This window comes from Coregonus lavaretus, assembly GCF_964263955.1.
Source record: "Coregonus lavaretus genome assembly, chromosome: 4".
In the NCBI taxonomy this organism is placed as follows: Eukaryota; Metazoa; Chordata; class Actinopteri; order Salmoniformes; family Salmonidae; genus Coregonus; species Coregonus lavaretus.
The window spans coordinates 47,311,725-47,329,228 of NC_139991.1; the positions used below are offsets into that span (position 1 = coordinate 47,311,725).

General features: G+C 42.5%; 2 protein-coding genes across 4 annotated transcripts in view; one reads left to right on the forward strand and one right to left on the reverse strand.

The window, feature by feature from the left end:
- LOC311127962 (putative flavin-containing monoamine oxidase A) overlaps window positions 1-4,194 on the reverse strand; it is a 45,657-nt gene extending 41,463 nt beyond the window's left edge. For all 3 annotated transcript variants that reach the window (XM_084159868.1, XM_084159867.1, XM_084159866.1), the window contains exons 1-3: window positions 3,911-4,194; window positions 3,653-3,740; window positions 1,818-1,998 (exon numbers count right to left, since the gene is read on the reverse strand). In XM_084159868.1, coding sequence (XP_084015994.1) covers window positions 1,818-1,998; window positions 3,653-3,740; window positions 3,911-4,028 — 387 coding nt within the window. In that variant the 5' untranslated portion in view covers window positions 4,029-4,194. The remainder of the gene's footprint in view (window positions 1-1,817; window positions 1,999-3,652; window positions 3,741-3,910) is intronic.
- Window positions 4,195-6,353: 2,159 nt separating this feature from the next.
- vsig8a (V-set and immunoglobulin domain containing 8a) lies at window positions 6,354-15,033 on the forward strand. Its single transcript, XM_084159125.1, has 8 exons — window positions 6,354-6,448; window positions 7,394-7,452; window positions 8,120-8,289; window positions 8,501-8,705; window positions 13,028-13,180; window positions 13,320-13,442; window positions 13,566-13,710; window positions 14,414-15,033. Exons 1-8 carry the CDS (start codon window positions 6,393-6,395, stop codon window positions 14,610-14,612), a joined length of 1,110 nt encoding a protein of 369 aa, XP_084015251.1. The 5' UTR covers window positions 6,354-6,392; the 3' UTR covers window positions 14,613-15,033.
- The last annotated feature ends 2,471 nt before the right edge of the window (window positions 15,034-17,504 follow it).

Consider the following 17,504-nt stretch of genomic DNA (forward strand, 5'->3'; position numbering starts at 1 on the left):
CAAAATCGAGCTCATTGGCATCAACTTAACTCGCCGTGTTTGGAGGAGGAGGAATGCTGCCTATGACCCCAAGAACACCATTCCCACCGTCAAACATGGAGGTGGAAACATTATGCTTTGGGGGTGTTTTTCTGCTAAGGGGACAGGACAACTTCACCGCATCAAAGGGACGATGGACGGGGCCATGTACCGTCAAATCTTGGGTGAGAACCTCCTTCCCTCAGCCAGGGCATTGAAAATGGGTCATGGATGGGTATTCCAGCATGACAATGACCCAAAACACACGGCCAAGGCAACAAAGGAGTGGCTCAAGAAGAAGCACATTAAGGTCCTGGAGTGGCCTAGCCAGTCTCCAGACCTCAATCCCATAGAAAATCTGTGGAGGGAGCTGAAGGTTCGAGTTGCCAAACGTCAGCCTCGGACCTTAATGACTTGGAGAAGATCTGCAAAGAGGAGTGGAACAAAATCCCTCCTGAGATGTGTGCAAACCTGGTGGCCAACTACAAGAAACGTCTGACCTCTGTGATTGCCAACAAGGGTTTTGCCACCAAGTACTAAGTCATGTTTTGCAGAGGGATCAAATACTTATTTCCCTCATTAAAATACAAATCAATTTATAACATTTTTTACATGCATTTTTCTGGATTTTTTTGTTGTTATTCTGTCTCTCACTGTTCAAATAAACCTACCATTAAAATGATAGACTGATCATGTCAGTCAGTGGGCAAACATACAAAATCAGCAGGGGATCAAATACTTTTTTCCCTTACTGTACATGTATGCATACACATGAATGATCTAAACCACTGGGGAGTCAGGCCCAGCCAGTTTTTCCCCACAAAACGGCATTATTACAGACAGAAATACTCCTCAGTTTCATCAGCTGTCCGGGTGGCTGGTCTCAGACAATTCCGCAGGTGAAGAAGACGGATGTGGAGGTCCTGGGCTGGCGTGGTTACATTCTGGTCTGCGGTTGTGAGGCCGGTTAGACGTACTGTCAAATTCTCTAAAGCGACGTTGGAGGCGGCTTATGGTAGAGAAATGCACATTCAGTTCTCTGGCAACATCTCTGGTGGACATTCCTGCAGTCAGCATGCCAATGGCACGCTCCCTCAAAACTTGAGACATCAGGCCTCCCGAGTGGCGCAGTGGTCTAAGGCACTGCATCGCAGTGCTAGCTGTGCCACTAGAGATCCTGGTTCGAGTCCAGGCTCTGTCGCAGCCGACCAGGAGACCCATGGGGCGGCGTCGTCCAGGGTAGGGGAGGGTTTGGCCGGCAGGGATGTTCTTGTCCCATCGCGCACTAGCGACTCCTGTTGGTGTGGCTGGCTTCCGGGTTAAGCGGGCACCGTGTCGAGAAGCAGTGCGGCTCAGTTGGGTTGTGTTTCGGAGGACGCGCCACTCTCGACCTTCGCCTCTCCCGTGTCCGTATGGGAGTTGCAGCGATGGGACAAGACTGTAACTACCAATTGGATACCACGAAAAAGGGGGTAAAATACCCCCCCCCCAAAAAAAAAAAAAAAAATACTTCAGACATCTGTGGCATTGTGCTGTGTGACAAAACTGCTAGTAGCCTTTTATTGTCCCCAGCACAAGGTGCACCTGTGTAATGATCACGCTGTTTAACCTGCTTCTTGATATGCTACACCTGTCAGGTGGATGGATTATCTTGGCAAAGGAGAAATGCTCACTAACAGGGATTTAAACACATTTGCTCACAAAATTTTAGATAAATAATGTGCGTTAGAACACCTTGTGGCTTGGTTGTGACCTGTAACATTGGGGAGAATAATGTCCAGACGAGTTAGGTCCCCTACCTGCCGCAAGAGCTGTGACAGGTCCAGTAGCACCAGTGGAGAGAGGGCAGGGATACTGGTGCTGCTGGTGCAAACCTTGGCATGAGGACCTCCAACGTGGTGCACCTTCTTGCCTGTGGTGTATTGTGTGTAGACCTCCAGGCCAAACTCCTGAATGAGGTCCATGACGTATGTCTGAGTGCTGAGGTAAGAGGGACAACAACAGTTAGATTAGCAAAGTGATAATTGTTTTACTTTGATCTTACCAGCAAGGTCAACCGAGACTAAATCTAAATCAATCCACTGGGCAAAGAAGTTAATTCAAGGTCTATTCCACGTTGGTTCAATGTAATTTCATTAAAATGACGTGGAAGGTTTTGGGATTCAACCAGTGTGTGCCCAGTGGGAAGATTCATTGTCCATTATTTCATCAATAATGTTTCAGTTAATTGATTAATTTCCTGATTTGAATGTGCTGAAAATAAATCAATGATGAAATGGAGGCACATTATTTATCTGACCTGAGGCTCAGTAGTGTGATGCTGGTATGCATCCTCCCTCTTTTATCACAGTCCACTAAAGTCACTAAACTCCTGAGAGTGACACAAATGATCACTTTCTTTGCCATTAATAAATAATAGTCTGTTCCATGTTCTGACTGCATCCCTCTACTACCGTAGCTCTAAGAGGTTTCCCGTGATCGCACATAGACCTGTCCTTTTTGAAACACCTGACAGACTCCACAATGACAACCACCTTAGCTGCCTGGGTGCAGCAGTGGCCTCTACCAGTCTTCGCTCCAGGTCGATAGAAATCTATATAATCGTTCTAAGCCTGTGTCTAAGTGCGTTCCAGTAAGTCGATTTGTAGTGATTTCTGTCCTGGATGAAGCCCACTATTATTCTCCTGTAGTAATCATGCCTCCTTTTTGGGCCGTATTGATAGCAGCTTTTATGATTTCCTCAAAGCTCTCTTGCTTTGCAGTACTCTCGGAATACAGATATGTTCAGTTCTGTTCGTTCCCTCCAATAGATTGGGAATGTGACTGTGTGAGAGGGAATTTCAGGGGCCTTTTTCATAGGCTTATACAGTATAATGGAATATCAATGACTGAAATGTAATGTACTACTTGGCACTTCCGCTTGGCATCCTTATAAATGTAAACTATGTATGAACTTTGTTTCTTTCCAAAGGTAAGCAGAAATCAGTCAGTCCATTTTCAAGGTAGTGCAAAAAGGCACATTAATTCCCTTCATAATGCCACTGCTCTGCTTGGCTGGATGACAAATTACCATTGATAAATTGTTCTTCATTACTTCACCATTCATCATTTAGACAATATTGTTGTGATTAAGCTGCATGATGACAGGGTTGGTTACTTTCTAAATGTAATCCGTTACAGTTACTAGTTACCTGTCCAAAATTGTAATCAGTAATGTAATTTTGGGATTACCCAAACTCAGGTGGAACAAACTTTTTCAATGCTGAATTAAATGTCAATGAGAAAACAGAAAGGTCTCAATCATGTATTTTAGGGTTATGGTTAGGGGAAGGGTTAGCTAACATGCTAAGTAGTTGCAAAGTTGCTAAAAAGTAGTAAGTAGTTGCAAAGTTGCTAATTAATTAAAGTTGTCCGTGATGAGATTTGAACACACAACCTTTGGGTTCATAGATGTTCGTGTTATACGCCTCCCCATCCACCCCGACAAACCACTTTAGTTTCGTTTTTGAATTAAGTAACTTTCTGTCTTATGTAACCATACCAAACATAAAATCCCATACTAATTTGAATGTCCCGGATTTCCGTGTACTATGTTACATCTAGTCTATGAGACCAGGCTGTTCCAAGAACCTACCTGCCAACCCACTGGCCTCCCATATCCCAGCGATCAATGCCGCCGGCGGCAGGTAATTCCTGGGTAACAGTTCGTCCTCCTACCCGGTCTGGAAAAAATACATACCCCGTCAATTTGATTAAATGTTCATCTTTATAATAGTGTTGCCTTCTAATTCCGTTTCGAATTGTTAAAATATTTCAGAATCTTGGACTGTAATTTCTGCGGAGAACGTTGATTGTTTCGCTGCATAATGAATGCCAAACAGTTTTTACAAACCTTTTCCTTCCAGAATTAATATTCTAAGTTTGCCATTTCTCTTCCGCAGAGTCTGAGCAGCACTCAGTCCTGACAGCCCAGCGCCAACAATAACAACATCCCACGTTTCTTCAGTCATGACTGCAAAACTCTGAAAACTTGGACTATTCTAACTAATCTGTTGGCTAAATGTGTCGTACTGAAGACTGTAACGGCTTTATCAAACGTTTACATCAGATAAGTCGTTTACATAATCAAGCCATAAACAGTCTTGTGGAAGACTTCGGGACTGGAAGAAAAAACGCAACAGCATATAGCCTAGTTGGCAACACTCCCTGCATGCATGATTTAGCAAAACTCTGGGTGGAAGGTCATGATGGCTACCGATTAGCTCCATATTGTAGGCTATAGTTTATTGTGCAGTTATTGCCTGTTGCCCCAGGCTTCTATGCACATATCTTATTTATTCTCAATATTATTTTCATTTTAACACACTGAATTCGACAGTCACAGTCTAGTCTTTGACCTGCAGTATATCTCAACCATTATAGATACATCATCGCCCGTCTTCTTTTAGTAACACATTACTTCAACCCTCCATAATGCCTACATAAGGCGGTCATAAGGATGGCTTAACACATGTCATGATATTAATGATTTAACACAAACGTTTCTAAGGCAGCAATCTGACTACCAGTCTCGCATACTGTAACATGATCATGGGATTAGTAGTGTGATATACAGTGAGAAAACAACATTCTCTGGTCTGATGAAACCAAGATTGAACTCTTTGGCCTGAATGCCAAGCGTCATGTCTGGAGGAAACCTGGCACCATCCCTACGGTGAAGCATGGTGGTTGCAGCATCATGCTGTGGGGATGTTTTTCAGCGGCAGGGACTGGGAGACTGGTCAGGATCGAGGGAAATATGAACAGAGCAAAGTACAGAGAGATCCTTGATGAAAACCTGCTCCAGAGCGCTCAGGACCTCAGACTGGGGCGAAGGTTCACCTTCCAACAGGACAACGACCCTAAGCACACAGCCAAGACAACGCAGGAGTGGCTTCGGGACAAGTCTCTGAATGTCCTTGAGTGGCCTAGCCAGAGCCCAGACTTGAACCCGATCGAACATCTCTGGAGAGACAAGAAAATAGCTGTGCTGCAACGCTCCCCATCCAACCTGAAAGAGCTTGAGAGGATCTGCAGAGAAGAATGGGAGAAACTCCCCAAATACAGGTGTGCCAAGCTTGTCGTGTCATACCCAGAAAGACTCTAGGCTGTAATCGCTACCAAAGGTGCTTCAACAAAAAGTACTGAGTAAAGGGTCTGAATACTTATGTAAATGTTATATTTCAGTATTTGTTTTTTAAATAAATGTGTAAAAATGTCTAAAAACCTGTTTTTGCTTAGTCATTATGGGGTATTGTGTGTAGATTCATGAGGGAAAACATTTATTTAATCAATTTTTGAATAAAGCTGTAATGTAACAAAAGTGAAGGGGTCTGAATACTTTCCGAATGCACTGTAAGCTACTAAAGTGAGCCCTTCTCCTGTTAACCAGTTTCAATGATGTCTGGAACCCCATGAGAGAGTGATGCATTGCAACTTCAAATATATCATTCAGTTTCCCATGAATAACTAATAACCTGCCTGCATCCTTCTGCTACTATGGGTGTAACTCTACAGTAAGACTAAGGTTTTCTCATGATCACACACAGACGGTCCTCTTTGAACCAGCTGACAGACTCCACAATGACAACCACTATTTAACCCTGTTCCCTATAACTTCTCCAGTTCTGTTTTGAGATTAACCGATTTATATATTCAGCTCCTTTTTTTATAGTCATATTCTTTAATGTACATCATGTTTCATCTGTCTTCATCTGGGATGGGATACTGCATGTCCAGGAAATTAAAGTCACAAATAATGTTAATGTCATGCAGTTGGTAATGTTACAGGAATATTTCTGGACAAACAAGGAAAACCTTATGGTAAATTGTAGCATCTGCTGAGAGTGCTGGCATAATTTAAGGGTTGACTGGGGATTATGTTAGAGGCAATTCATATTAACTGGTCTATTTGTTTTTGAGGAAATACGCAATTCACAGTCACACATGAGGATCTGTGGACTGCATCTCTAAAACATGTTCTGTGTATCCTGGAATAACCAGATGAATAACCAGTTTGTTGTCACCTGAGACCTGGCTGTTTGGATCACATTACCATGGCCTCCTAGCTCTTTGTTTGAAACCGGAGCTTATCCACAGATGGGAGGCGATAAGGTGAACAAAACATTTGACAAACATCGAAAAAATGTCAAACGTGTGGATTCAGGTTTAAGGTTTTCTTTGGGAAAAGAAAAAAAATGTTTTGATAGAAGACCTGTCCAATGAGATGAGCCTATGCTAATGAGATGGAGGAGGAATACAGGCATGAGTAGCTGTGTCAGAGGGATAGAGAGGAAGAAAGAGCAGAAGAAACAGAGAGAAGAGCACCTGTCGACATGCTTTGTCCATTAATTGGAATGGTTCTACATTTGGATGAGCGACCTTCATTCAGGTGAATTGTGTTCATTGTCATGTTGATTTCCCCTTTGTGCTATTGTGAGCTTTTTATTTTTTGGGCTACCTTGTATTGTTTTCAACCCTTGTTATAAAATCAAATCACATTTTATTTGTGACATCCTTTGGAAACAACAGGTGTAGATTAACAGTGTGTGAAAACAGCAGCGTGAAAACAATGTTATAGTCTATGTGGCATCAAATGATACAGTTGAAAAATAAATACATTATTTTGGAACTACTGTGTGCTTTAACCAAAGGGAACATCTGGTTTTAAAACGTTTTGATAAACTTGTCAGTATGAAAATGTATGCACTCACTAACTGTAAGTCGCTCTGGATAAGAGCGTCTGCTAAATGACTAAAATGTAAAATGTAAAACAATTGGTATTTCATAAAATACCCTATCCAAGAAGAAATAGCTTATCAAAGCATTTTACTTTATTTTGTTAATATCAGGACATTATCTTTTTGTCTCTAAATATACTTTTAAATACCAGTAGGTTGAATAGAATTTAGGTATATCAGATGTAGCTGTATAGCTGATGTTTTAGCGTGATGCAGGTCACAAATATGTCGCCATATGTTCAGTGTACCTGCACTTCTTAATATGTTGTCTATTACACAGTTCAAGTCTATTACACAGTTCAAGTCTGTTACACAGTTCAAGTCAGGACCGTTAGGCAGGAGACAATATAAAGGACACAGTCTACAAAACATGTTTTCAATAATTTTCTCTTTAAACCAGGTTCATTTAGCAATGAAGGTGTGTTTTTACAAATTGTCCCTTCACAAACACAGGATGCTCAGAATACCATGTCATGTGCTCATGTAGTTTTCAAGCAGGGCACCACAGAGAGCTATATGTATTTTCAAAGCATTGCTGTATGTGCTTGTCTGTTCAATGATGCCATGGTTCAAAATGTCTATCCATGCCTTCCTAGCTCTCACCCATGGTCTTCCATGATCGGGATATGTGCAATCACAGTTTTTCTCAATGCAGGTGAGGAAGTCCACCCTACACACGAACACACATGCACACACACCCACATGCACACACACACGCACACGCCCTTTCAGGACCTTCTTTCCTTGTTGTTTACAGCAATCTGTAAAGCAAGGAAATCATTAATTTCTATTACTAACCTATCCCTGAACTCAACACACAGACTCAGGATTTGGATGTATCACTGGAAACTAGATTGTTACAGACTGAATAGAACAGTCTATTTATTCATAACATTGTTCATCACTTGAGTAATGGTCTCCAGGTGTGTTGCCATGGTAGATACTGCCAGTTCACCCTGTTAACAAGAAGGCTTCTGTCTCTCTCCTGAGGGTGTACTAGTGTCCTGTATATGTTGTTGAGTTTGATTGCATCTCTCAGTTACTTCATTTCAATATGCTCGTCTAACACACAATAACAAACATCTCATATTGTAACTATAGGAGTCAAGGATACAGCATCAATGTTTTTTTCACCATTTAAGAAACTACATTCAGGGAGATGTAGATTATAAAGAAGAAACGGAATACTAAATATCTCTCCTATGTTTTCTAAGCAGTAGGCCTACAGTAGTAATTAGTATTAGAAGGTCAAATTCAATAGACTTGAGAACTTGTCACTAGAAGTGAAAGGCTTTACAGTGACAGTATTTGAATGGCCCTAGGTGGCAGCATGGGGATGCGGCTGACTTCCACTGGTCCCCAGACCATCCAGAGGGCCCAAGGGGAGCGAATGACCCTGGGGTGTACATACTCACCTGAGCCCTCGGACACTGGAGAGCTGGATATTGAGTGGTCAGTGGTCAGCCCAGATACCACCCAAAATGACCAACTGGTAAGTGGCACTGAAGTTACCAAGTTATTCTAGGTGAGATCTCAGATTGTTATATAAAGCAATCAAAAGACATGCTGTTAGATAAAGTAGCTGGTTCAAGGACAGAACCCATTCCATTTCTTCCATCTGCTCACCTCTAGTTGCTAAACTATATCAAACCAATATTTTTTTTTTACCCTGTTCTGATTTTCAAATGTTGGGACTTCTTCAGCTGTTGTCCTATGCAGGTGGGAATAAGTACATCCATGGTGACCCTGGTCTAACTAAGGGGCTGGACTTTGCTGCTGGCGACCCTTCCCTGGGTGATGCGTCCCTCTCTATCACTTCCCTGTCACCAGCCCATTCTGCCACCTACCAGTGTAAAGTCAAGAAGTCACCGGGAGTGGACATGCGGAAAGTGTCCCTGGTCGTGATGGGTGAGACAGGCATTACATTTCAACCTTGGGCTAACATGTCAACATGCTGCATTATTTAAGCCTGGGTGGCTTGGTTTTAGCTGGTTGTGACGACTTGAATATCTTAAGGTGAATAAGTTCATGAAAATGTGGTTGGTTTTCTCCTCATGAGAATGTCACTATCAAGTTTCAGGAGAAGACCCAGACAGTGTCGAAGAAACAAAACGTTATTACAAAAACAGGGCGTAGGCAAATGACAGGTCAAGAGCAGGCAGAGGTCAGTAATCCAGATCAGAGTCCAAAAGGTACAAAACGGCAGGCAGTCTCAGGGTCAGGGCAGGCAGAGATCAAAAATCCAGGGTGTTATGACAAGGTACAGAACGGCAGGCAGGCTCAGGGCAGGCAGAATTGTCAAAACTGGGAAACAGGAACTTGAAAAAGACAGGCGCAAGAAGAAAACCACTGGTAGGCTTGATCAAACAAAATTAACTGGCAACAGACAAACAGAGAACACAGGTATAAATACACTGGGGATAATGGGGAAGATGGGCGACACCTGGAGGGGGGTGGAGACAATCACAAAGACAGGTGAAACAGATCAGGGTGTGACAGTCACCACTCCACATTTTCATTTGTTATTTTGACCTCATGAACCTCCAACTGTACTTCTGAACAACCTTCAAGGTACAGCAAGACCTTCAAAATGGGTATTTCTAAAGTGCTTTCACAATTACAAGTATCACCTTGGCAATTTTATGGACTATTGAGTAGCACAATGTCAGTTGGAACTAAAATGTCCCCACAGTTACTCCAGGTTTAAGTCAGTTCCATTTCGCTATGCTTCGCCGTTCTCTATCTCAACCGAAGTTTTGCTCTCCTTTTCTTCTTTTACCTTTTGTCTTTTACCTTTTGTGTGCTTTTTTCACTCTGGGACACTTTTTAATTATTTATTTCTGTCTTTCTTTCACTGCCTATCTTCCTCCCTGCGTGTAACAGGGTGGTATTGTGTGTGGTGGTAAAATAAGCTTTGGTGATAAGAAAATGCAGTACTACAACCTGAATAGAAACACTAACAAAACTGTGGCCTTGCTTTCAAACAATGGAAACAAAGCTTACCTCTTTTTTTGAAATACTAAGAGGACCGTTATTAGCATGTTTTAACCACTCCTATGTAAATGGTAGATTATCTGACACTCAAGAAGAAGGTCTGATCTCATTATTACTGAAACAGGATACAAGTGGAAAATATAAAGATCCAGTCCATTTACAAAATTGGAGGCCCCTTACACTTCAGTGTTGTGATGCAAAAATCCTAGCAAAATGTATAGCGCATAGAATTAAAAAGGTATTGTCGGATATTATTCATTCTAATCAGACAGGTTTTTTACATGGAAGATACATTGGAGACAATATAAGGCAAGTATTGGAAACAATAGAACACTATGGAAAATATGGGAAACCAGGCCTGCTATTCATAGCAGACTTCGAAAAGGCATTTGATAAAGTTCGACTGGAATTCATATATAAATGCCTGGAGCATTTCAATTTTGGAGAATCTCTTATAAAATGGGTCAAAATCATGTATAGTAACCCTAGGTGTAAAATAGTAAATAATGGCTATTTCTCAGAAAGTTTCAAACTGTCAAGAGGAGTGAAACAAGGTTGTCCACTATCGGCATATCTATTTATTGTGGCCATCGAGATGTTAGCTATTAAAATCAGATCCAATAATAATATCAGAGGATTAGAAATACAGGGCTTAAAAACAAAGGTGTCATTGTACGCAGATGATTCATGTTTTCTTTTAGATCCACAACTAGAATCCCTCCACAGCCTCATAGAGGATCTAGATACATTTTCTAACCTCTCTGGATTAAAACCAAATTATGACAAATGTACTATATTACGTATTGGATCACTAAAAAATACAATTTTTACATTACCATGTAGTTTACCAATAAAATGGTCTGATGGTGATGTGGATATACTTGGAATACATATCCCAAAGGAAATAAATGATCTCACTTCAATAAATTTTAATAGAAAGTTAGCAAAAATAGATAAGATCTTACTACCATGGAAAGGAAAATACCTGTCAATTTGTGGAAAAATCACCCTGATTAACTCTTTAGTATTATCCCAGTTTACCTATTTGCTTATGGTCTTGCCTACGCCTAGCAAACAGTTTTTTAAATTATATGAGAAAAAAATATTCAATTTTATTTGGAACGGCAAGCCAGACAAAATTAAAAGAGCATATTTATATAATGAATATGAATTCGGAGGACAGAAATTATTAAATATTAAAGCATTAGACCTATCACTAAAATCTTCAGTCATCCAAAAGTTATACTTAAATCCGAACTGGTTCTCAAGCAAATTAGTAAGATTGTCTCACCCACTGTTCAAGAAAGGCCTTTTTCCCTTTATTCAGATTACAACCTCTCACTTTCAGTTATTTGAAAAGGAAATAATCTCCCAAATGTCACTATTTCTAAAACAAGCCATAGAAAGTTGGTTACAATTTCAATTTAATCCTCCAGAAACGACAGAACAAATAATGCAACAAATATTGTGGTTAAATTCAAATATACTAATTGACAAAAAACCTATATTTATTGACAGAATGTTTAAAAAAGGTATAATCTTCGTAAATGATATCATCGGTAGGACTGGTGGAGTTATGTCGCACATGCAGCTAATAAAAACATATGGAAATGTCTGCTCTACCCAAAATTACAACCAAATAATTGCAGCCTTACCGCAAAAGTGGAAGAGGAAAGTTGAAGGGGGAGAAAGTAAGGAACTTGTCTGTCGGCCTTGCATTAAAGAACATAATTGGTTAAGGAAAACTGTGATAAATAAAAAAGTATATCAGTTTCACTTAAGGACCAAAGGATTGACAGCAGTCCCATATAGATTGCAAAATAGTTGGGAAGAGATCTTTGACGTACCGATCCCATGGCATAGTGTTTATGAACTGACACGCAAAACGACACCGGATTCAAAAATTAGAATCTTTCAATTTAAATTATTATATAAAATTCTTGCTACCAATAGAATGTTATTTATATGGGGGATACAATCTTCCCAGCTCTGCAGATTTTGCTGTGAAGAGATAGAATCATTAGATCATTTGTTTTGGTTCTGTCCATTTGTAGCTTGTTTTTGGACACAGGTCCAGGAATGGCTAAAGGATTGCAATATTTACCTGGAACTAACCTTGCAGATAGCATTACTGGGTGATCTGAAAAGTCATAGTCAATCAATCAATAATATAATAATACTTTTAGCAAAAATGTTTATTTTTAATTCACAATCTGTAGAAGCAATGAGAATAGAAAGGTTCAGAACTTTTGTAAAACATCACAGTATGGTTGAAATATATATGGCAAATAGAAATCCTATATGGATGGTGTTAAGAGATAGATGGGAGGTATTGAATAGAGTTGAAGGATGGGACTAATAACAAATAACAACAAATAATAACAAAGATAGCTAATAATGTAAGCATACTGTGTCCATAATAAGTATATAGGTTGTATGTTGGGAGCTTTTGGGAAAGAGCACAGTTAGAAAGATATGGCATTTAGAAGCAAACCGGATGGACATCATGAAAATGATCGGAGAGGTTGAGAGTAGAAGAAGTTCAGGAGCAAAAAAATAAATAGATATGTATGTGTATGTATGTATATATATATATATATATATATATATATATATATATATATATATGTATATATATATGTATGTATATATATATATATATATATATGTATGTGTGTGTGTATGTGTATGTATGTATATATATATATATATATAGATATAGAATTATTGTAAAATTAACTCTGTCCATAAGGTGTAGATAGTAAGTATAGACCGGAAGTAGAGGCCTGGGCGTTGTTGTTCACTAATTTACTCCAAGTAGGGAAAGGATGGTGGGGTTGAAAAGTAATAAAGGGGAATATATATATATAAAAAATAAAAAAAACATGGGGGATTGGAAGTGATGCAGACAATTACATTGATAGAAGATACAATCTATCTGCAATATTAAGCTGATCCATCCCCCCGAAAAAAAATAAAAAAAATAAAAAAATAAAATAAAAAAACAAAGCTTACCTCAGACAGTGTCAGAGACCTGTCATTCTCTACCCTGACAATCAAAGGTGTCCTTGGCTTTATTTAATAAATACAAAGTAGTTACCGTAAATGTAATATTCCAGATTTGTCTCTTTTCTAATGTTAAGGTAGAAATAAGCCCTGTCCTCTTTAATTTATTCAGTTTTTTAAAAACTGTGATGGAGTGGAAATTTGTGTAATTATTATTCCTTTGTCGTCAGTGCGTCCTTCGGTGCCTAAATGCTGGGTGGACGGTGGGGAGGCAGTGGGGGAGACTGTCTCCCTGCACTGCAAGTCATCCCAGGGGTCCTCTCCCCTCAACTACGCATGGAAGACAGAAAGAGGAGGTCCCATCCCACCCTCAGCCACACAGAGTAAGTCTGACCTTTACTGGTTTCATGGTGAATTACAGCATTAGAGCACATTTTAACAGAAACGTTATTTAAGCTGACTGGGCATGCAGTGAAAAATACATGTTTTCATTGCTGCTCTTCATACTTTGTGATCCATCAGACCGTGTGACGGGGGAGTTGTTGATCAGAAATCACTCTGAGAGCTTTGTGGGGATCTACATCTGTGAGGTGACCAATGCTGTGGGGGACGAGAGGTGCAGAATCAATCTGACAGCTAACAAACGTAGGTACACACTCAGTCACTCATTCAGTCAATCCCTCACTCAGTCATTCACTCACATTTAAAGCACAAAAAAGGCAAAAAAATTCCTTCACCTGGTGCTTGTTCCATCTGTTCCATCCCTAGCCCCTAACAGAGCAGGCGTGATAGTGGGTACTGTGGTGGGTTGTCTACTGCTCATCATCATTCTGGCGATACTCATCTGCCTCCTCATCTACAAGTGTGATGCAAGGTTCACACACGATGAGAAGGAAGTGTCCAACGATATCAGGTACTAGAGAATGTACTGTATTCACACTAAGACTGTAGATCAGGGATGGGCAACTTTGATGGGGGTGGGGGCCACAAAAATTCTGAACTCATCATGAGAGGCCGCAGTGGCTCGCAGGTCTGCATACCCACATCCATACCCGCTCATGGAGTCAGAACCGGCCCCGCTGCAATTCTACAGATTTTGCCATCGGTGGAGAGAATATTTTGCAATTTTATAAATCATTTCATACAATTCTACTCATTAGTGTGAATATAGTACAGAGAGAAAAATGAGCAGTTTTACAGCACATTTCCTGTAATTCTACACATTTTGCTATAGGGTGGAGGGAAATGTTTGCAGTCTTTGATATTATATCTGTGACTAACAAAAACTTCAAGTTAGCTGACTAGAGCAACTTACCAATCACAAAATGTTTTGCTGACATGGGATAACTGAGTGACTGTCAGGTGACTGACATAAGAGAAAAACTGCTGATGCACAATCAAATTTCGAAATCGCACCTTGTGTATTCTACTGTTGTAAGTCTTAACAGTAAGTTAAGACCCCGACTGAGTTCCTAAAATTATATACAGTATATCTTTTTTTTATGCAGGCCCAATTCCGCCCGCCAGTTGCCCATCCTTGCTGTAGATGGTTCTGTGGCCATACTGCTGTTTCCTCTTGCCCTCTCACCCCCCTGAACCTATTCTTCTTCCCCCAGGGAGGACGTCACAGCCCCAGAGAGCCGACCACACAGCCGAGGCACCAGCCGGGGCACAAGCCTCCACCCTGGGGTAGCCTACAGCCAGGTGGGCATGCAACAGACGGGGCACTCGCACCGAGAACACACACACATCCCATCCACCAGCACTGGATACACACCTGTAAAATATGACAGCAGATACGGCTACGCTGTATGATTGGAGAGAAAGTGGAGGGGTCGAAAACTTTTAAATGATGACAATCGTGTTTTGCAGGCTGAAATGAGGTACATTCCCTATTGTGACTTTGAAAGGCATATCATCAGTGGGTTTAATCATATATAAAAAAAGATTTCCTGAAAGACCATGATAATTAATTTGAAATTAATACTGTTGATAGATGTTGCTTTGGCATTGGAGTGAGATAATAAGGGAATACAGCAAAGGAAGCAGAATACACAGTTCTTTATTCTCCAAATTAGTTTCTAAGTCATATCAAAGCCACAGTGTAAGTTTTCCACTAATTTCAATTTTCATGTAATAAAATATACCATTTGATTTAGCAGAATATTATAATACCTTAATGGGATTGGTATGACTTTACCTTATCATAAATAAAAAACCAAGTACCTATCACTCCAATTGCTCAATTTTCATATTGCACTACTTTTGTGTGTCACGATCGTTGATGAACGAGAAGGACCAAGGCGCAGCGTGATAAGCATACATGTTTATTTAAACAAATAAACACACGACAAAACAACAAACGAAACGTGAAGTCCAATGTAGCACAAACATACCATAACTGGAACAAGATCCCACAACCCACTAGTGCCAATAGGCTACCTAAGTATGGGCCCCAATCAGAGACAACGAGCTACCGCTGCCTCTGATTGGGAACCACACCGGCCAACATAGATCAACACATACTAGATCTAAACATAGACAATCAACATAGCACAACACGACACAGAAAATACAAACCCTGACTCAACAAATACGAGTCCCTAGAGTCAGGGCGTGACAGTACCCCCCCCCCCCCAAAGGTGCGGACTCCGACCGCGCCACATAAACATAACAGGGTAGGGGCCGGGTGGGCATTCCGCCTCGGAGGCGGATCCGGCTCCGGGTGTGACCACCACTTACTCTCCACCTCCCTGTTGCGCCCCTGGTCTGGTCTGGACCTCGGCGCGCTGCTTCCCCTCTCCTTCCTCCCACGAGGTACCAAGCCCTGTCTGGACCCTGGTGTGGGAGACCCTGAACCTGGAGAGGGGCTGACGTCTGGGTCTGGACTGGAACCGCTGACTGGAGCTGGACCCGACGACGGTGGATCGAACTGCTCTGGCTCCGGAGTGGAGCCGCTGACCGGAGCTGGATCAGGCACCGGTGGAGCGGACTGCTCTGGCACCGGTGGAACAGGCACGGGCCGTGCCGGACTGGACACACGCACCACTGGCTTGGTGCGAGGGGCAGGAACAGGCCGGGCCGGGCTGGCGAAGCGCACCACTGGCTTGGTGCGAGGGACAGGAACAGGCCGAACCGTACTGGGAACACGCACCACTGGCTTAGTGCGGGGAGCAGGAACGGGCCGTACCGGACTGGCGACATGCACCACTGGCTTGGTGCGGGGAGCAGGAACAGGCCGGGCTGGCGACGCGCACCACTGGCTTGGTGCGAGGTGCAGGAACAGGCCGGGCCGGGCTGGCGACGCGCACCACTGTCTTGGTGCGAGGGGCAGGAACAGGCCGGGCCGGGCTGCCGACACGCACCACTGGTTTGGTGCGAGGGGCAGGAACGGGCCGGGCCGGGCCGGGCTAGCGACGCACACCACTGGCTTAGTGCGAGGGACAGGAACAGGCCGGACCGGGCTGGCGACGCGCACCACTGGCTTGGTGCGAGGGACAGGAACAGGCAGGACCGTACTGGGAACACACACCACTGGCTTAGTGCGGGGAGCAGGAACGGGTCGGGCCGTACTGGGAACACGCACCACTGGCTTAGTGCGGGGAGCAGGAACGGGCCGGACCGGACTGGCGACACGCACCACTTGCTTGGTGCGAGGAGCGGAACTGGGTTCCTTTATAAACCCCTGCTCCTTCTGCTGCCTAACCAGCTCCTCTCGCCGTGCCTCTACACCTTCCTTCTCCCTTTTTGCCTCCTGTAGCACCTCCCTCTGACCAAATAACTCCAGCTCCCTCTGAACCAATAGCCCCCGTAACCTGGTGGCCTCCTCTCCTAACCTCCAGATCCGCCCTGTCGCGGCCTCCTGCTGCCTCGTCGTCCACACCGTGTGCCCCCACAAAAAAAATTATTGGGGTTGCCTCTCGGGTCTCCGTCGTCGGCACGGTTGGTGCAGTTTCTCCTCTCCTGCCTGGGCATCCTCCTTCATCGCCTTCCGGTAGCGGACGGCCTCCTCCTCCGTAATTCTCCCCCAACCGAGGAGGACATCTACTAAAGTAACCTCCTGTTTAATTCCTGGCGTTTGGTCCTCGTTTGGTGGGATCTTCTGTCACGATCGTTGATGAACGAGAAGGACCAAGGCGCAGCGTGATAAGCATACATGTTTATTTAAACGAATAAACACACGACAAAACAACAAACGAAACGTGAAGTCCAATGTAGCACACAAACATACCATAACTGGAACAAGATCCCACAACCCACTAGTGCCAATAGGCTACCTAAGTATGGTCCCCAATTAGAGACAACGAGCTACAGCTGCCTCTGATTGGGAACCACACACATACTAGATCTAAACATAGACAATCAACATAGCACAACACGACACAGAAAATACACACCCTGACTCAACAAATACGAGTCCCTAGAGTCAGGGCGTGACATTGTGCACTCGTTTTACAATATATTTAAAAGGTTTACATTTTGTCCTTGTAGTAGGACTTCACTATGTGTATGTTTCATTTAAATAAATATCTCAAATCTGTACTGTAATCAGTTACCGAAGCTTCTAAGGGATTCACACTGCATTACAAGGGAGTGTAAATCACAACTTTATTAGCCATTCATGGTCATCATTACATAAGCTATGTGAAAGAGTTTACAGAGGCTTATTACCACCTGAAGACGTGGGGCAGACTAGTCTTACGTAGC